Source organism: Peromyscus leucopus, chromosome 7 (genome assembly GCF_004664715.2).
Source record: "Peromyscus leucopus breed LL Stock chromosome 7, UCI_PerLeu_2.1, whole genome shotgun sequence".
NCBI lineage: Eukaryota > Metazoa > Chordata > Mammalia > Rodentia > Cricetidae > Peromyscus > Peromyscus leucopus.
The window spans coordinates 36745107-36765943 of NC_051069.1; the positions used below are offsets into that span (position 1 = coordinate 36745107).

The 20837-nt window shown below is 41.1% G+C and overlaps 1 protein-coding gene across 1 annotated transcript; it reads right to left on the bottom strand.

Moving 5' to 3' along the window:
- Window positions 1–561: 561 nt before the first annotated feature.
- LOC114699761 (secreted seminal-vesicle Ly-6 protein 1-like) lies at window positions 562–4897 on the bottom strand. Its single transcript, XM_028879031.2, has 4 exons — window positions 4803–4897; window positions 2461–2574; window positions 1847–2005; window positions 562–714 (listed from the first exon to the last, which is right to left on the bottom strand). The coding sequence occupies exons 1-3, from the start codon at window positions 4861–4863 to the stop codon at window positions 1881–1883; spliced, it is 300 nt and encodes a 99-aa protein (XP_028734864.1). The 5' UTR covers window positions 4864–4897; the 3' UTR covers window positions 562–714; window positions 1847–1880.
- Window positions 4898–20837: the final 15940 nt, after the last annotated feature.

Here is a 20837-nt window from a genome sequence, read left to right on the forward strand (position 1 = left end):
TAATGGTACAGAAAGGGTTAAATGGGGAGGAGGATGGAAGGGTAGAGGAGGGAATGTGGAAAGGGATAAATAAATAATGCTATGATTGTATTATTGATCACTGCATTTATTGTATATTCAGCTGTTTTGCTGTGTGTGTGTGTGTGTGTGTGTGTCCTGCAATGGTTAACATGTGGAGGTCAGAGAAGAACTTGTATAAATCCATTTTCTCCTTCTACCATGAGGGTCCCAGGAACTGAACTCTGGTCTTCAGGCTTAGAGACAAGTAACTTTACTCAATGGCCCCCTAATTCTATGAGTTTAAACTTGAGAAGAGATAATAAGACACAGAGTGTGAGTGCGTTGACCACTAAGTCTCACCACCGAGTTCAACCTTCATAACCAACATGGTGGAAGGAGAGTACTGACTCCTACAGGTTGACCTTGAACTTCCACATACGTGTCATGACATGTCAACACAGAAACACGGAAAAAACAAATAAAAATAGGTATCTTATAATTGAAAGTAATTTAGACAACTCTACAGAACTAATGAATTAAACTTTTAATGATACACAAGAATGACAGAGTATCTGATATAATGTAACAAGATACATGTAGACTACAAAAGACATCTAAGGCATATGATGGAAAGACCCATATATAGGGTTCAAGACAAGATCAGTAGTAGGTTGCTTGCTCTCATGTTCCAGAGCTGGGATTCAATGAATAGCGCTGAAAAAGAAGGTTATAATGATTTTTAATATTTGTAAGTTTATAAATGTTCATATGTAAACACATGTAAATATGTATCATAACTTATTAATGATTTTAAAACTTTGGAATATATGCCTGAATATGTAAACAAGCCATGTCTTTGCAGGGTGGGATGGGATTACTAGCCATGTTTTCTTGGACAGAATTGCCTGTATTTTCTAAGGTGAGTATGCAATAAAAATAAAGACTCAAACAACATTAACTTCAAATTTATGTAATTTACTAGGAATAAAGCTAATCTGAGCCTTTCCATGTGTATACAAAATAGAATTGGATGCTGTGGTGCTGAAATGACTTCAGCCCATCAAATCTTAACTATGAACTTGATTGTGTCAAGGACATCTAAAAGATTCCTCAAACACTGCTCTGGGTGTGTCTGTCACATTTCTAGACACGGATATGAAGTCTCTGACCTAATTAAACTGCTTAAGTCATTAATATATTTAAATTTTGGATAGATGATTAAGAGAGTTACATGCTGAATTGCAGAAAGCAAGGACCATGGCCTTGGAGGGTTTATCCTGTCCTGGTTCCTTCCTACATTCCATGATGTGAACAGCTCTGGTCCACTACGCCCTTCCCCCAACAATGAAAATCTCTAAAATCATAAACTAAACTATATCATTGCTCCATTGTACTGTTTTACCCAGGTCACAGCAGGGAGAAATCAAATAGCATATGTCTCCCATTCAATCAATAAGAATGAAGTGAGATACTGAACTAATGTTTGCTAGAACCTTGGCAGAAGAGGTGCCACGAATCTGAAGGTTCTTAAAGGGGCTGTGAGGTCTGCCATATTCACTAGTGTAAAACCAGTGTCGATGAAAGTAAAAGTGAGAGGAACAGGGGAAGTGTGGCAAATGTCAGCTAGTGGTGGAAGGATGGGGGAAGGGGAAGAAGGGAGCAGGAATCTGACAGGCAGAAGCTCTCAGGATATGGGGAAGCAGAGAGCATCGCTCTACTCCCAACTAACTGCTGAAGCATCAACAGCGGATGCTGATTCCAGGCAGGTGTCAGGGCTCGGCAGTGCAGGGAATAGAAGGTTCAGTGTCGTGAGCCTTGAGAGCACAGGGGAGGAACAAGGACTCACCTGCAGCAGGACTGGGCAAGGAAGGGCCCAGCCTCTAAAACTCATTACACAGCGATTGGTTATGGCAACATGTAAAATCCAGTGTTATATTATATTGGGTGAAAGTCTTATTGAAACATCCAGAAGAACAATCCTGCTGCCCAAACCAGATGTCATAACCTGTACAGGAAAAATAACAAGGGTCAAACCTAAGTATTTGTAAAATCAGAGTCTCAGAAAAAGGTGACTTAGACTCCCTGGTGAAATGTATGCCAGCCATACTCAGGTGACTGTAGTTATCATCTATCAACCTGTAATCTGGCCTGCAGGCATGCCTCCCGTTCCCCAAATTACTGACTGGAATTTTAAAGTTCAAACCTTCTCATTCCTGAATATGTTTTTCAGAAAGCTATAAAGAGCATGCAGAGACACCCCTCCCCCAACCCCCACTCAAAAAAATGTCTTCTTCTGGCAAAGAATGGTAGGCAACCAGTACCAAATGGAAAGGAGTCTCCTGAATTTGCACAGAAAACACACCGCCCTAGTCTCTGCTTTGTCCCCAGGAGTGTAAAGAGGGATGGTTCCTTCCTGAGCAGGACACAGAGTGACCCCCATATCTCCCAGGCTTGACGCACCTTTAGACACTACCAGTATGCCACATTCCTGGTCATCTTTAGCCTCACAGGTGCTTTCTCCTTTCACACACTCTCCATCGGCATTTAACCAGTCACACTGCAAACATGTCAGAGCTGAAAAGGCAAAATCAAGAATAAGATGTTCAGCTGGAGCACCACCTCAAGGATCAGACAGGAGCTGAGCCTGTGGCTATAATCAATAAGTAAGAAACAATGACCACGGAAAGAGCTGGATGTATGCTGAGCTGACCTCTAAAGGGTAGCCCATGACCTTGGACACTAGGAAGGGATTTGAGAAGAGCCAAGTTTCTCCAGTTCAAATACCGTGAATGAACTGGGCTATGAGGAGGAAGCTCAAAGCTCTGATGTGGGGAGCTTGAGCCTGCCGCCTATGACCAGACAAGTGCTCCCATCACTTCACTACCTTCATCCTGCCAAGGACCTTCCTTGCATCATTTCCAATACAAATTTAGGTCTATGCACAGGTAAGCTGGAGGAATTGAGAATGCTTGCTTGCTGCAGGCCACAGGAATATATCATAAGAACACAGCTGGTTATGGCAAAGTCACTACCTGGAGGCATCAGGGAATTCCTCCAGAGGAAGCCAAATCCCAAGGAGTTTTTAGTGTTACTTGGCTTGTTATATATCAGCTGTATTCTGTTATGAAAATCTTGTGTGCCTTCATAGTTTTCCCAATTGTCTTTTCCCTAAGAAGGGCTAACAGTGAGGACTGATCACTCTCTGGACATACACATTCCAGGTATTAAAGAACTGCCTCAGAAAAGGTTTTCTCTCGAATCAGATATCTCCCTTGGCCACTTTCAAGGACTAGCAATAATAACAGTCCACATACAAGTTTCCTGATTTAAGGCAAATTCCATAAGGAGACATTGCCTAGGTCAGGTGGATGTTCAGTAATAGCTTTACACAATTTAGCTCGTACCCTCCTTTCTTACAGCCTTACTAACTTTATAGACCTCTAACTCCTTATCTAACCACTTCTAGGAATATTTAGATAACCTTCTGCACTGACAGCTATGCTCAGCCAGAACCCCAGTTCAACCCTCCCTGTAATTATCATCATTGGCAGCATCCGGCCAGGTCCATCCCCAGATGGAGGAAAGTACTTTATCAGAGATACCTCTGTACTCTCTAAGAACAGACTTAAGCATCCAGGCTACCTGTTTGAGAAGGCCTGGCGGATGTGCCAATTAAGCTTTACTTCCTCCTTTCCCAAACCTTACCTCTAATTCCAGATCTCCCTTTAACTATTACCAGAGGCATCTAGCTGTACAGGTCGCCTAGCGACTGAGTTCACTTTCCTCCACCCTGCAGAAAAATGGCAGATAGCTTGGACAGATATGAGTCACAGGAAAAAAGAAGACAGTTTTATTTTCTCCCATTGACCTAGCAACTTATAGGTTCTTAACATTTTCTACCAATCACGTTTAAGATTATAGTTGAGCACATAAGAACCCTCTTCTTAGATATTACCTGAATTTAGCCTTTGGTTAATTCATTTCCCCATTTGTCACTTCCCTTTGGGTTTGCAAATGATAATTAATGGTTATTGCCTCCCTATGCGATTCTTATCACCCCTCTGACCCTGGAAGCCTGGCTTTGCACTGCTATGGGAATACTGCTTGTAAGTGTATATATACCAGGTCTTCCAGGGCACTTAGAGGACAGAGAAGAGAAAAGAGAATGGAAGAACTAAATGGGTAAGAACTTGAGAGGAACAGGAGAGAGAAGGAGATGGGAGAGGAGATGATATGGGAAGGAACAAGATGGATAAGAGCCTAGAAGGGCAGAACTAGATGAAGGAATTAAGATAGAACCTAGAGGGAAGCGCAGACAAGTGTAGAGAGAAATCAGGCTAGAAATGAGCTAAATATGAGGGCAGAATATAAGCTTATAACTGACATAGAATAATAAAGTATTGGACTAAGGAGTTTCGTGTACGTAGATTCATTTCTTCTCATCAAAGATTAATTATCAGCTGGTTGTAGGTTCTTCCCGGACTCTGGGAAGGGACTATTGAAGGGCTGGACCCCCATAGTCCCTGATACTTGCTTGTTAAGAATGAGGAGGCCAGAACTGAAGGGCCAGAAGTAAGGACACCCAAAGCAGAGGCATGACAAAGAGGATTTGGAGATGCCTGTACTATATACAACAGAGGGAAGAGAAGAAAGGAAAGGTGAGGATATGGAGATGAAGGCTGTGGGGTCCATGAATAAAAGTAGTCAGGTTTTATATCTTATTTCTGACCTCCCAAACCCAATACCCTTTGACAGTATGTCTGCCCACCAGCACCGGCCCCTTCCATCTGCCAGTATCTCACCATGGAGGAAGCCCACCACCAGGGAGAGACCCAGCAGGAGCAGCAGGAAGTGCTTTTCCATGGCAGTGGGATCCCAGGTGAAGACAGCAGCAAAGAGTAGGACAGAGCACTCAAGGCCTAGCCTCAGCAATGCATGCTTATATATGAGCTCAGGCTAGAAAGGCAGCCAATGGGATCCCAAGCCAGTGTGCTGAGCAGACAGCCCGGGGGAAGCACAGAGCCTACGTGCTTCACTCTGCCTGCTCCCTTCTCCATCCCTACCCAGTGGTTCAAGTACTTCCGGATTCCTGTCCACATGTTTAGTTCACTAACTTTCAAATGGGGATTACTAGCTGTGCGATTCGAAGGACTTTTGAGACTGGGTGGCTGAGGAGTCTAGAGGGTGCTACACACACTAGGCTCTGCCTCTCCACACAGAAGAAAACTGTTACCTTCTACCACTGCATCCAGATGTTAAATCCTCTGACTCTGTGAATGGGATGCATGTCTAGGTCTATGTTTGAATCACTGACAGCAGTGATTCAAACCCAAACTGCAGATTTGGGTTCCTCTCCCGTGTAGACTACAGTCATCCTCCTGGGGACCAGATAGAAAGACAAGACAAACCACAGGGTCATGGAAGGAAAGTGTGATGGGAAAACAGGCCTTTCATTCTGGGTCTGCTTTCCCTGTCCCACTGATGGAGCCAGGAAACTTAAAGTCCCACTGATGAAGCCAAAATGACAGAGAGACATGTGTGCTTCCTAAAAACCTCCCAGACAGGTAAAAGATACGAGCAATCTGTGCTTACTGAGCGCCAAAAGGATGTATAACTTTGTTGGAAGGTTACAGGTCATGTCATGTATCATGACATGACAGCTTTTTCCGAAGCTCAAGGGCATGGGGACTCCCCCTCCCCCTCAGCCAGACTTCCTGCTCTCTTTCTGCCCTTATCTGGAGAATGTCCCTGGACACAGAGGTCTGACCTGATCTGAATGTTATCTTTAAGACCGGATGCCAGGTTTATCTCTACGGTGATCCTTGGTAGTTTCCTGCTAGAAGGCTTTACCCCGCTGCACATAAGGTAACTAAGACTTACGCTAGGAGCTTTGCTATAAAACCCTGCTGTCACATATGAAGCCTTATGATAGGAGTATGCCACTTATTGCAAATTAGAGTTTGGCCCCAGGCTGCCCAATCCGATATATTTCCTATATATATTTATTCTGGAATAAAGCTGAGCTGATTCACCAAAGTCTTCTCTCAGAGGGCTGTCTCCATCACACCCACAGCAGTCTGAATCTTGTTCCCACGTCTGCTCCCTGCACCCTCATGGACCAATGCACCCACGATCCTGAGAAAGATGCAGAAACCTCAGTAACTTTGAATGTCTTTCCTCTTCCTCTCACTCCTAAATTGGAGCAGTGCTGCACATATAAAACTACCTTTGGAGCTGCCAGAACACTTTATACCCCCTCTGTAGAGACAGTGAAGACCGTGCCTCAACTGCCTGATGGAAGCACTCCTTCCAACCTAGACATCCTTTCTGTAGACTCAGGGTGCACAGGTGTCCTCCCCAGTGAGACTTGGTAGTCAAGGCCACTACTTCAGGAGAAGAAGAGGAAAATCTCCCAAATGTCAGATCATATCAAACTATTCAAGTGGTTCAATCAAAGTTTGATATAGACCTTGTAATAGCTATTTTTGGTTGTTGACACCTGGAATTAACTAAATACAAAGTGACTGGGTACATCTGTGAGGGATTCTTCTGAATTAAATCATTTGAAGTGGGAAAGCCTGATTTTAATCCTGATCTTTCGAGGTGGGAAGATCCATCTTTAATCTAGGCTACACCTTCTGGGGCAGTCTATGTAAAGGAAATAAAAGAAGGAAGCCTTTGCTCTTGGCCTGCTTGTCTACTTCTTTGGGATTCCGGAATATACTGAAGACCAGATGAAATATCAAGCACCATGGACTGAACAGCTACTGGATTCTTAGACGTTCTGTTAGTAGGCAGCCATTGTTGGACTAGCTGGAACACATTCTGAAAGCCTCTCTAATAAGTCCCCATTCTATCAGTTCTGTTCCATTAGAGAACCCTGACTAATATAGACCTCCTGGGTGGCTCCATCCCTAGGAAGCTTTTTCAATTAGTGTGAGTTCGCTCAGCTCCCACAGTCCCTTTATTTTGTTTTTCATTATGTTGTCTGTCTTCAGCTTCTGCTTGCTAAATCTTCTGGCTTTCCACACCCCATGATACACACTCTCTTCCTTTGCAAAATGCAGCTCAAGGCTTTTAGGCTTACAACCCTGTGACACTATGACAAATCAGTGCTAATCAGAGCCCTCAGGTGTACCTTCTCAGCTGGAATACAGTATTTGAAAAAAAAAATGAGGCCTTCATCCCATCACTGTTCTCACAGGGGGAAAAAGTAGAGACAGAAGGATTACAAATAAAAGGCAAAATGGCCACCAACAATCAGGCCCAGAGTGACTGCTTAGAGCCTGACATGGTGACTTGTGATTCATTCTCTGAAAATTTGGAATCTAATTCCTAATGCCCACAGATGCCTCTCCCTAAATAAGCAGAGTCAGGAAATAACATGTAATGTTATAAAATGTATCACATAAGAAAGCAGTGAGATACTAACTTGTTATTTATTCAAATACCATGCCACAGAATGGGCAATTGAGATCAGACCAAGTGACTTTTTAATTCTCTCTCTCTCTCTCTCTCTCTCTCTCTCTCTCTCTCTCTCTCTCATTTTTTAATAATCTGATTTTTCCACAGTGTATGTCTTTTCTTTCAGTTTCTTTAATTTCCTGTTTGGTAAAGACTTTACCACTGAACTTTGTCTCATTGTTTCCAGTACAATGGCAGACACAGTATAGAACTAAGAACATATCTTCTATTTTGTTACTCACAGATGCTTTGAAAGCACTCCTTCCTCTGAAAAGGCATTGGCTAACAAGCTGCCTGGGAGACTGAAGTTTCTATATTCTCTTCCAGATCAAACTCACCCACTGAAGGTTTGTGGTATTATTCTTTCCCTATATAGCCACACAGTGGTTTCATTATCCTTCCACTTTTGAAATGGGTGTTATGAAAGCAACTAGTCTAAATTCCTCAGTTATAGGGGGCATCTTCCCAGATTGGGAACCAGAATCATTTTGTGGATGTGTTCCCCTTGTACAGAGATGTGGCCAGAGAGAAAGTCACAGATCCCACTGCGATTGGTGAAACATTGGGACCGCTGCATCCTGTTACCCGAGCCTTCATATCAAGACATCTAGAAGCCTCAGTGTGCTAGATACAGCATCAGCTGCTGCTCAAGTCATACCTGTCTGTAGCTCTGTCTCTCTGCACCCTCATAGGAGATTCTGCATGTGAACCCCAGACTGACAGACTTATTCCTTCCCCTATAGGCATCAGAGACTGCCTGACTACAGCAGGTGCTATCCATTACTCATCACTCACTTGGCACAGAACCTCCCTGCATCTTCTGAAACTTATAAAAATGTCCTTGCTCTCTGTCATGTATGCCTGAACATTCCTTAGAGTCTTTTCTATCCTACTGCCTATCTGTCCATCTATAGCATCAAGTATTCTCCCAAAATATCTCTTGCCCAACAGTACAATCTGCCACGGTCTTGACATCTTCTACTGTTGATAGAACTAGGAAAACTTTTAGACAGTTTGCTTATAGAGGATATGACTAAAAAGAAGATTCTGAAAAAAGCTTAATGTTTTAAAAAAAAATCCATAACTATTCGATATAGTACCTGAAGTTCTAGCTAGAGCAATAATACAACTAAAGTAAATCAAGGTGGTACAAATTTGAAAGAAAGAAGTCAAAGTATTATTATTTACAGATGATATGATAATATACATAAGTGATCCCAAAAACTACCAAGGAACTCCTACAGCTGATAAACACCCCTAGTCAAGTGGCTGGATACAAGACTAACACACACACACACACACACACACACACACACACATACACACACACATCAGTAGCCTTTCTATATACAAATGATAAATGGACTGAGAAAGAAATCAGTGAATCTACACCCTTTGCAATAGCCTGAAATGATATAAAGTATCTTGGTGTAACTCTAACCAAGCAAATGAAAGACCTGTATGACAAGAACTTCTAATCTTTGAAGAAAGAATTTGAAGAAGCTATCAGAAAATGGAAAGATCTCTCATGCTCATGGATCAGTAGGATTAACATAGTACAAATGGTCATCTTACCAAAAGCAATCTACAGATTCAATACAGTCCCCATTAAAATCCAACACAATTCATTACAGACCTTGAAAGAGTAATACTCAACTTCATATGGAAAAATAAAAATTTAGGATAGTGAAAACAATCTTGTATGATAAGAAAACTTCTGGAAGTATCACCATCCCTGATTTTAAGCCATACTACAGATCTATAGTAATAAAAACCACATGTTATTGGCAACAAAACCAGACACATGGATCAATGGAATCGAGCTGAAGACCCAGATGTAAATCCACACACCTACAGACACATGATTTTTGACCAAGAAGCCAAAATTACACCACAGAAAAAGAAAGTATCTTCAGTAAATGGTGCTGGTCTAACTGGTTATAGTTTGTAAAAGAATGAAAATTGATCTATGTTTATCACCCTGCACAAAACTAAAGTCCAAGTGGATCAAAGACCTCCATATAAATCCAGACACACTGAACCCAATAGAAGAAAAAGTGGGAAATAATCTTGAATGCACTAGCACAGGAGCCAACTTCCTGAACAGAATACCAACAGCATAGGCACTAAGATCAACACTTAATAAATGGGACCTCATGAAACTGAAAAGTTTCCATAGGGCAAAGGACACCATCAATAGGACAAAACAGCAGCCTACAGAATGGGAAAAGATCTTCTTCAACCATCACTTCTGACAGAGGGCTGGTTTCCAAAATATATAAAGAACTGAACAAACTTGCTATCAGCAAACCAAATAATCCCATTAAAAAATGAAGGGCAGATCTAGACAGGGAATTCTCAACAGAAGAATCTCAAATGGCTGAGAAACACCTAAGGAGATGTTCAACATCCGTAGCCATCAGGGAAATGCAAAACAAAACAACTCAGAAATTCCATCTCACACCTGTAGCAATCACTAAGGTCAAAAACACAAGTGGCGGCTCATGTTGGAGAGGATGTGGAGCAAGGGGAACACTCCTCCATTGCAGGTGGGAGTGCAAACTTGTACAGCCACTTTAGAAGTCAATGTGGTGGTTCCTCAGAAAACTGGGAATCAACCTACCAGAAGACCTAACTATACTCTTGGGCATAATACCCAAAGGATACTCAACTGGGAATCAACCTACCATAAGGTCCAGTTATACCACTCTTGGGCATAATACCCAAAGGATGTTCAATCATATCACAAGGATTCTTGCTCAGCTATATTCATAGCAGCTTTATTTGTAATAGCTAGAACCTGGAAACAACCTAGATGTCCCTCTACCAAGGAACAGATAAAGAAAATGTGGTACATTTATACAACAAAGTATTGCTCAGCTGTTAAAGACAAGGGCACCAGGAAATTTGAAGGCAAATGGATAAAATTAGAAAAGTTAATCCTGAGTGAGATAACTCAGACTGATAAAGACAAACATGATACATCCTCACTCATAAGAGAATATTAATTGTAAATAAAGTATAACTGATACAATCCACAGACCCAGAGAGACTAGGTAATAAGGAGAGTTCATAGGTGGTGGGGAATACCTAGATCTCCTTGGGAAAGGGAAACAGAAGAGATTTCATGAGTGGACTGAGGGCAGGTGGGGATGGGAACATGAGCAATCAGGTTGGGGGGCATGGAAGAGGAGAGTGCTGAGTGGAGGGCATTTCAGGGTCAGACAGAAGCCTGGCACAGGGGGATCTCCCAGGAGTCTATCGGGAGGACCTCAGCTTAGATTTCTAGCAATAGTGGACAAGTAGCCTGAACTGGCTGTCTCTTATGACCAGATTGGGGCCTGGCCCAATTGTCATTAGCAAGAAGTCATCCAGCAACTGATGGAGGCAGATCCTGAGACCCACAGCCAAACATTAGGTGGAGTTTGGGAATCCTGGGGAGGAAGAGAAAGGAGTGTAGGAGTCAGAGCAGTCAAGGACATCAAGGGAAGGCTCACACAACCAACTGGGCTCACAGAGGCTTGCAGAGACAGAACCAACAATCAGTGAGCCTGTATGAAACTGGCCTAGGCACTCTGCATACATGTTACAGTTGTGTATCTTGGTCCCCTTATGGGACCCCTAACAGTGGAAACAGAGGCTATCTTCTCATACGGGTCACCTTGCCCAGCCTTAATACCTGGGGAAGTCTTACTGCTACTTGATATGCCATGTTTTATTGATACTCAATAGGAAACCTGCCCTTTCCACGATGGAGATGGAAGAGGAGGGGACTAAGGGGTGGGGGGGGATGTAGGAGAGGAAACTGGAAGGAGAGGATGTGGGGAGGGAGGCTGCAGCTGGGATGTAAAATAAATAGGTGGATAGAAAAAAAGGAAGAAAAGAAAAATAATCTTTTCCAATTACAGATCAATTGCTTTCAAAAAGAGTGGGAGGATAGACAGGGAATCTTGCTCACCTTGTTAACAGAGTAGTTAGGGTCAAAGGCGTGTGTATGTGTGTGTGTGTGTGTGTGTGTGTGTATTTTCCATGTGTCATGTTATTATATTCCTTTAAGGAAAGCTTTGAAAGTATACACAATTGTTGGACATTAGATAACAAGTTCAAGAGAATAATGCAATGAAGCAGTATTTAATATACAATTCTGCAGAAAGGGACCTTTGCATAGAGACTGTGCAAAGATGGCTGCTGGCATGCTGATTTGGCATAAGAGAGTTGTTTTAAAATCTTTGTTCAGAAGAAATTCCTGTCCTCTCCTCTTATAGGTCAAAACTTGCACCATCCCAAGCTGGCCATCTCATTGGTCTAGAACACAAAACAACATGAAGTAAACAGTTTGGGGCTTGAGTCCAGCCGCCTTTTCTGATCCCGGGCTCAGTCACATAACTTTCCAGCTCCCAGAGTCCTGAGGCAAAAGCAGGCAGAGCCCCCACTTGGGGTAAGGAGGGGCCTAGAGCCTCCTGCAACTCCATTGAAAATGAACAGAGCAATCTGTTTCCTACACTGTGAGCCCAGGACTGGCAAAAAAATTCCATTTGGAAAATGGGTAAAACTAATTAACACAATAATGAGAACAAAATGGAATCATAAAAAGTTTACAACTAGTGCAAACTAAGACATGAAACATGTCTGTATCGCTCTCCAGGGAAAATGGCAAATCAGGTGAACTGAGCAGTAAATTTTATCTCATTTTTTAAAATCTTTTTCTCTTTAGCATTTCCTTCATGTATACAATGTATCTTGATCCTGTTAACCCACAGCTGCTCCACCCGCTCCTCCTCAGAGTCCCCAAGTGACCTTCCTTCCCATGTATGCACCACAGCTGAGGTAAGTTCATGAGAGCCATGGCCATGTCAGGGGCAGATGACAGTGCTTCACAGCGCCCCTCCCCATCCTCTGGCTCTTACATTCTTCCTCCCTCTCTTACACAATGTCCCCATGCTTGGGAAGGTTGACACAGAAGTCTCAATTAGCCTGGAGCACTCATCTGTCATCTGCCCATTTGGGAGTCACTGTATTAACTGACGTCCACTGCAGAGACAGGCATTCTGTCCAGTTTGAATGCAAGACTAATCTATGTATGTAACCAATATTACTCAGAAGGCAGTTTTACCAAATCTTCACTTAACAAAACAGCACCCTTAGGCCTGTGGCCTCCTAAGATACAAGATTTTGGCCAAGTTAAAGCAACAGGCATAGATTGCCTTCTGGGGAACAAGCTTCAATTCTAATCAGAAAGCAGTTTATTCCCCCAAAGAACTTAGTGCCACTAGTTCACCAATAGGCACATTTTGCCAACAGGTTTGGTATTTTAGAATGTACAGCTGATAGTGGGTAATACCTTGATGACTTTCCTCCCCCAGTGGTCTAAAAAGCACCTCCCAGTATTTTGGCAAATTTTCAATAAGTAAAAGATCACTGACCTACCCTTTAGATGACATACAAAAATTAACTAAAATGTGTCAGAGACCAAAATATTTAACTTGAAGGTGAAAAATTAATGAAATTAATATCTGTATTTTTAAAATAATTTGTTCAGTATTTTACATGTATGGGTGTTTTTTCTGCATGTATGTCTATGCACTACATCTATGCTTGGTGTCCTTGGAGATCAGAGGAGAGCATCAGATCCATTGGAACTGGTGTTACAAGGCATTATGAGTGGCCATGTGGGTGATGAGAATCAAAGCCCACAGAGACTAGCGGAGGCATCAGATTTCCTGGAAGATGAGTGGCAGATGGCTGTGAGTGACAATATAGGTACTGGGAACCTAACCAGATCCTCAGCAAGTGCCCCTCCCCACCAGGCTGTTAACTGCTGAACCATCTCTCCGTCCCTGATTTAAATGATTGTTAATATTCATAATAAATAAAAAATTATATTTAAATGCATGGACACATATCATGATCTAATCATAACTCTAAATTATTGAAAATACAACTCAAAATGTGAACAAGCGGTAGGATGCAGGGACTAGCAATGCTCTGGCCAGCAATGCCTGCTATTCTTTTTCTTTTTACATTGAACATGTAGTCTACTGGAAAAAAATGTAAAAACCCCAAGCAATATCAACTTTAAAATGATAGAATTTCTTAAACTAAAAAAATCAGTAATTTTTTTTTCCAAAATTCAAGATTGAGATCAACTAGTAAGAGGCGGTAGAATGTGAAAAGTAGAGAGGCAGATTGGAAGAAATTGGTCACTGGGGATGTGTCTTTGGGAGCTGAATCTTGTGCTGGTCACCTCCTATTGCACTTAACTATGCTTCCTGCATGCCATGAACCTCCTCCTTTACATTGTTTTACTCAGGTCACATCCGTAAGAAATTTTCTAACACACACGCTAAGTAAAATGCTGGAGTTGTTTGCTGGACAGCTTGGCAGCAAAACTAAAAACTGAAGCTTCATCAAAGGTAGGCATTGTGTGTGCCAAATTCACTGTTGGAGAACCAGCCTCATTGCAGTGTTTATCAGTCAGCTCATTTGTTGAATGGAGAGAGGGGGTGAGAAAGTGTGCGATAAATCAGTCAACACTACGAGGATGGAGGAAAAGAAGGAAGGAAAAGTAATCTGAGGAAGGGGAGCATGGAGGATGTTGGGAAGCAGAGAGCATCGCTCTATTCCTAGCTAAACTGTGGAAATCTCAACACCTGATGCTGACTGGAGAAATCCACATCCTCTTCCCTATGTCCTCACATTTCATTCCGTGGTAGATGGTTCACCACACAGAGATCTCATTCCCTTATTACCTAGTACTCTTTTCTTATGTTCTTAGTGATAAAACTAATCAAATAGGTCTGAAAAAAGCTGAATATGGTATTTGATGTTAATATTCTCTAATTGTCAGCTGATTCCAGGCATGTCAGGGATTGGGCCGTACTGGGAGTAGTTAACCTTGTGTTTCCAGGCTACAGGAGCACAGGGAAGGGCAAAGGACTCACCTAAAGTAGAACAGACAAGAGAAGGTCTGACCTTGGAGCATGCCACAATAATTCTTGTCACCAAACATGCTTTGGTCAGATTTCGTTCTGCATTGGCACCAATAAGGCTGGACAGCATAGTGGAGCTTACCACCTGATGAGAAAGACGGACAAGCAAAAATCTCACATATCTGTAGAAAGAATCAGTGAGTCAATAAATGAGCAGATTCAGAATCCTGGGTGAAAGGTCCACCAGCTGCACTGAGATGACTAACGTGATCCCTCTGGATGATCAGGGCTCCACCCTTAATCTGACCCAATTCTGAGACTGCAGAGTAGATTTTTAGAGTCCAAACCCTTCCATGCCTGAGAATGTTTATTGGGGAAAATTATAAAGGCCACTCCACGTAGTTAAAAGGAAGATTTATTTAGTGGATGACTTACAAATGAAGGAATAGATAGGTTGCGGGGGTCTGGGGAAGGTGTATCGCAATCCAGCGGTGTTCTCTGGAGCTCTGCACAGTCAACCTCCACCGTCCAGGGTCCAGGCACAGAGAGAGCACACAGAGAGAGCGCTGGCCCATCCAGCTCTCGGGTTTCCAGCGCCTCCCCTCGCCCCGCCTCGTAGGCGTGACAGTTGCCAGAGTCTCAATGGGGGTTGGAACTTCCAGATCCAAGCTGGAATGGCTACCCACTACATCTCCCCCTTTTAGTCTAAATAAGAAGGTTCTAAACTAATACAAGACTATATACAAAGGAATGGTTATCAAATATTGTCCAGAAATAATGAGGGATAATGACCTAGATAAGATGTAACTACAACCAATGCAAACAATATCAAGCAAGAAACACATACTAAAATCCAGAGAAGTATAGAGCATAGGTAAACAGCATGTTATAAAGATCATTCAAAGGTGTCCTATCCTAAAGAACCTGAATCTAATACTTAATATGTTCTATCTAAGATATTATATATACTAAGTTGTAACTATAACTGCTAGTCTTCAATCCCATCAAAGACCTGAGAAGGAACATAATGGTACCTGAGAAATGGTAGACGGATGCAAGCAACTTTTGGGAATCTTGCAAGAGTAGACCAAGACAGCTGGCAGTCTGGACAGTCACCTAATGTTTCTCAGCATTGTTGGTGCATACAAATTGGCTACAGGCCTAGAGTATCTGACAGACCATTTTCAGAAGCAGGATTTCTGAAAGACCATCTTACCCTGTCTTGGCAGAGTACAGTGGTCGCTTTCCTTGTGTCCCACTTGTCCAGAAAGGACAGCATTGCATTTGTACTGTCAGCCATCAAGGCAAGGGCAGTTCTTTGCCCAGTAGGCCATTTTGTGCCAAAAAGACAAATTTCCAAATGGAAATGTCTTAGAAGCCCAACATTCTCTCGGGATCAATTGGTGCAGCCAGGAGCAATTGTGTCTCACATCAACAGAATTCTAAGTTATTTAAATGCCATATTCTCTAGGTCTATGAAGTATTTGAAGATTACCTGCCCATCTGACCTATGTATCTGTAAATCTGGATAACCTAACTAACGTAACTATAGAGATGATAGGCATAGGCGACTATAAATCTATAAATCTTATCTACTGAAATAACCTAAGAACTAAGGTTTCACGTAAATAAGGTAAACAGTCTATAAGCAAATGTATGGTGAAGAACGATGACTTCAAAATTGTGACAATACACAAGATATTTATAACAGAGGTAGGAATATATAGTGCGATATACAATATGACAATAATCTTAAATATATATCAATATACCAAATATCCTAACAGAAGTAGAACATATATAAAGTATGACAGATATAAATTTACATTTGTATCAATATAAAAATGTTTCAAATAAGAGTAGAAATATATGTACATTATAACAAATATAGTTCTGTATTTGTATCAATATACAAATTATCTTAAACAGGAGTATAAAAATAGTTTACATTTGTATCAACATATAAGAATCTATAACAGTACAAATTACAGTGCAAATTGTCTAAGGTTGCTATTTTACTAAGTTTGTTTACTAGTATATACAATGATTTACCATCATATCTTATACCTATCTGTTCCATTTCTTCTCCCCCCCCTTTTTTTTTACAATACTGAGTTAATATTTTCTTCCACCCCCAACCCTATAACCGTCATCCATAACCCTGAGAATTATGAAACCTAAGGGAGAAGGGACGTCGTTTTCTTAGAATTGCTTCCTGCCGTTTAGGGGGTGATGTTATCTCTGTTGGGTACTGTGAGAAAGCTCAGATAGTTAAATCTCAGTTAGACTAACTGTAGGTTTTGCAGCAAGTCTTAGAGTAATGGGTAAGATTGTCTGAAATTCTGGCAAGAAGTATAGTATGATGATGATTACCATGGCATCATTCTGGATTGGGTAGAGTTGTTGTTGTTGGGGCCCCATCTTCCTTCTGGAGACTTCTGAGATTGTTATTGGAAAAACTTATTTGTTATCAAAAATGGGAGGTTTGGATTTAAAGAGGACATTGTGGTGGTATTGTGTTCCCCAAAATATTGTGTACTCTAATAAATTTATCTGGGGTCAGAGAACAGACAGCCACTAGATACAAAGGCTAGAAAATGGTGGCACTCACACCTTTAATCCTAGCATTCCAGAGATAGAAATCCCTCTGGATCTCTGTGAGTTCAAGGCCACATTGGAAATAGCCAAGCATGGTGACACACGCCTTTAATCCCAGAAAGCCAGCCTTTAATCCCAGGGAGTGGTGGTAGAAAGCAAAAAGATAGATTTATAAGGCGTGAGGACCAGAAACTAGAGTTTTTGGCTGGTTAAACATGTGGCTGGTTAAGCATTCAGGCTTTTGAGCAGCAGTTCAGCTGAGACCCATTCCGGAATGAGGACACAGAAGCTTCCAGTCTGAGGAAACAGGACCAGCTGAGGATTTGGCAAGGTGAGATAGCTGTGGCTTGTTCTGTCTCTCTGATCTACCAGCATGGACCCCAATAACTCGCCTCGGGTTTGATTTTATTAATAAGAACTTTTAAGATTCCTGCTACAGGACATAGCATGTAAGGAAGGATTCTGAGAAATCAAGAGTAAGCATGGAGAGAATTAGAATTTAGAAGACAATGGTCCCTTTTTATTGGTTTCCTTCTGTCTCACACCAGAGGGCTCTTCTGATATGGGACTGAAGAATCTCTCAAACTTTTCTTTTAGCAATATGTTTGGGTTTAGAGAAGGAGTGAGCCAATTCCATCTCCAAAGCCAGCTTGGCTATAATTGAATTGGAACCACAACTTTTCTAGATTGATAGAGAGAAAGATGTTAGACAGTGAGATTTTACCATGTGTAGATTGGTACCAATAGATTCTTCCTTTCTGTTGTAAATATCTGGATATCCAAGGCCTTATGAGTTTTGGAAGATGGGTATTTCCATTATCCTGGAAAGACAAAAACAGAACCCTACCCCACCCTTTGATTGTTAAATTTTTCTTACAACTTGTAGAGATGTCACATTGGTGGATGATCTTTTACTTCTCTTCATCAAGGGGTTTTTCCTGTTCGAATCGAATTTTTATTAATTTTGTTGGTATCCATAGCTTTTCTTCTCCTGCAGAAACAAAGGCAAAACCCCTTCCCCAACGTAGAACATATCCAGGTTTCCATTCTGAGGTCAGCACATCCTTGAAATAAACTGGTTGGTTTAGCTCAGGAGTTTTGTCTGTCGTCCAATGTCTCTCCGCAGCTGTTGTTCCTTTCTCATTAGCATTGAGAAAATTCAAGGTTAATAAAGCACTATGCAGTCTATTTCTAGGAGTCAATGTTACCTGTTGCTGTTTATTTAGCATATCCTTTAAAGTTCGATTGGATCTCTCTATGACTGCTTGGCCTGTGGGATTATGTGGTATACCTGTAACATGCTTTATATTGTAATAAGCAAAGAACTGTCTCATTTTATTGGAGACATATTCTGGGGCATTGTCTGTCTTAATTTGTACAGGTATTTCCATGATGGCCATAACTTCTAATAGGTGTGTAATCACAGAATTAGCCTTTTCAGAACTCATAGGAGTTGCCCATTGAAATCCTGAATAGCTGTCAATGGTATGATGTACATACTTTAATCTTCTAAATTCTGAAAAATGAAACACATCCATCTGCCAAATTTCATTTCTTTGTATACCTTTTGGATTACTCCCTGCAGGTAATGGAGTTTGGTTATAGATGGAACAAGTAGGACATTTTTTCACAATATCCTTAGCCTGTTGCCAAGTGATGGAGAAATCCTTCTTCAAACCTTTGCTATTTACATGGTGTTTCTTATGCTGAAGCTTCTAGCACATTACCTATTAGTAACTGATCAATCTCATCATTACCTTGTGCTAAAGGTCCTGGCAGACCTGTATGGGATCTGATATGTGTTATATATATAGGATGTTCCCTTTTTCTGATAATTTTCTGCAATTGTATGAATAATGAAGTTAATTCTGTATTATCAGGAATAAATTCAGCAGTTTCAATATGTAAAACAACTCTCTCTGCATATTGAGAGTCAGTGACTATATTGAGGGGTTCTGTGAAGTCCATCAGTACCATAAGAATGGCATACAGTTCTGCCTTTTGTACAGAGCTATATGGACTTTGCACCACTTTACTTAAGCCTCCTGATTTATATCCTGCTTTCCCTGATTTATTTGCATCAGTATAGAATGTGAGGACTCCAGAAATTGGCTTTTGTCATACAGTGTGAGGAAGGACCCATTCAGTCTTCTTTATGAATTCTTTTCTCTTGCTTTTGGGATAGTGGTTGTTAATCTCTCCCAAAAAGTTACTGCAGGCTCTCTGCCAGTATTCATTATCTTTCCATAGTGATGAAATTTCCTCATTAGTTAATGGTACTACAATTTCTGCTGGGTCCATTCCTGTCAACTGGCGAAGTCTTAATTTACCCCTTTGAATCAAATCAGAGATCTTTTCTATATAAGTCTTTAATTTCTTATTTGGTTTACGTGGTAGGAATATCCATTCCAATATAATATCTTCCCTCTGTATCAAAATACCTGTTGGGGAATGTCTGGAGGGGAATATGACAAGAATGCATTTAAGTTCTGGATCCACATGATCCACATGTGCTTCTTGAATTGTCTTTTCTACTAGAGCCAATTCCTTCTCAGCTTCGGCTGATAATTCTCTTGGACTATTTAATTTTTTGTCCCCTTCTAGAGTATTAGCCAAATTTTGTAGTCTATCTTTGGGTATTCCCATGATACCCAGTAAGTTGGAAATGCTTCCTAATAACTTTTGAAAATCATTAAGAGTCTTCAATCTATCTCTTCTTAGTTGTACCTTTTGGGGTCTAATTTTTTGTAGCTCTATCTTATATCCTAAGTAATTAATAGAATCTCCTCTTTGTATTTTTTCAGGAGCAATTTGCAGTCCCCAGCGAGGCAAAACTTTTTTTACTTCTTCAAACATGCTTTGTAATGTATCTAACTTTGGATCAGCTAATAGGATATCATCCATATAGTGATAAATTATGGATTGTGGAAACTTTACACGAATTATCTCTAATGGTTTCTGCACAAAGTATTGACACAAAGTAGGGCTGTTTAACATTCTCTGTGGGAGGACCTTCCATTGTTATCTCTTGACTGGCTGAGAATTATTATAATTAGGTACTGTGAAGGCAAATTTTTCTCTATCATTTTCCTGTAAGGGTATGGTAAAGAAACAGTCTTTTAAGTCAATAACTATTATAGGCCATTCTTTTGGTAGCATAGAGGGCAAGGGCATCCCAGTCTGTAGGGAGCCCATTGGCTGAATTATTTTATTAATAGCTCTCAGATCTGTCAGCATTCTCCAATTACCAGATTTTTTTTTATAACAAATACAGGAGAATTCCAAGGGCTGGTAGATTCTTCAATGTGTTGAGCATTTAACTGCTCTTGAACCAGCTGTTCTAAAGCTTGTAGCTTCTCTTTTGTCAAAGGCCATTGTCCAACCCAGACAGGTTTATTAGTTAGCCATTTTAAAGGAAAGGCAGTTGGTACTTCTGAGAGTTCAACAACAGTTGTGCTCTGTTTGTGAACAGCCTGAATGGTTGGTGACTGATTTTTATAGCATGTTATGATATTATTCCTAGAAACATGCATTGGTCTGTATTCCTTTTCTGAAAGTGTGGGAATTTTAATCTGGGTATTTCACTGTTGTAACAGATCTCGGCCCCAAAGATTTACTGCTACATTTGCTACATATGGCTTCAGCCTTCCTCTCTGTCCTTCTGGCCCTATGCATTCAACCCATCTCGAACTCTGTTTTATCTGAGATAGGGTGCCAATCCCTAACAGTTGGACATCTACCTCTTGAAGAGGCCAATTCGGATGCCATGATTTTGGTGTAATTATAGTCACATCTGCACCTGTGTCTACCAGGCCCTCCAGAACCAGGCCATTAATTCGAATTCTA

Coding starts and splice junctions, on each gene's coding strand:
- LOC114699761 (XM_028879031.2), bottom strand. CDS start 4,863: ATGGAAAAGCACTTCCTGCTGCTCCTGCTGGGTCTCTCCCTGGTGGTG. Junction 2,575..4,802: donor GGTGGTGGGCTTCCTCCATG/GTGAGATACTGG, acceptor TTGCCTTTTCAG/CTCTGACATGTTTGCAGTGT. Junction 2,006..2,460: donor CATACTGGTAGTGTCTAAAG/GTGCGTCAAGCC, acceptor TTTCCTGTACAG/GTTATGACATCTGGTTTGGG.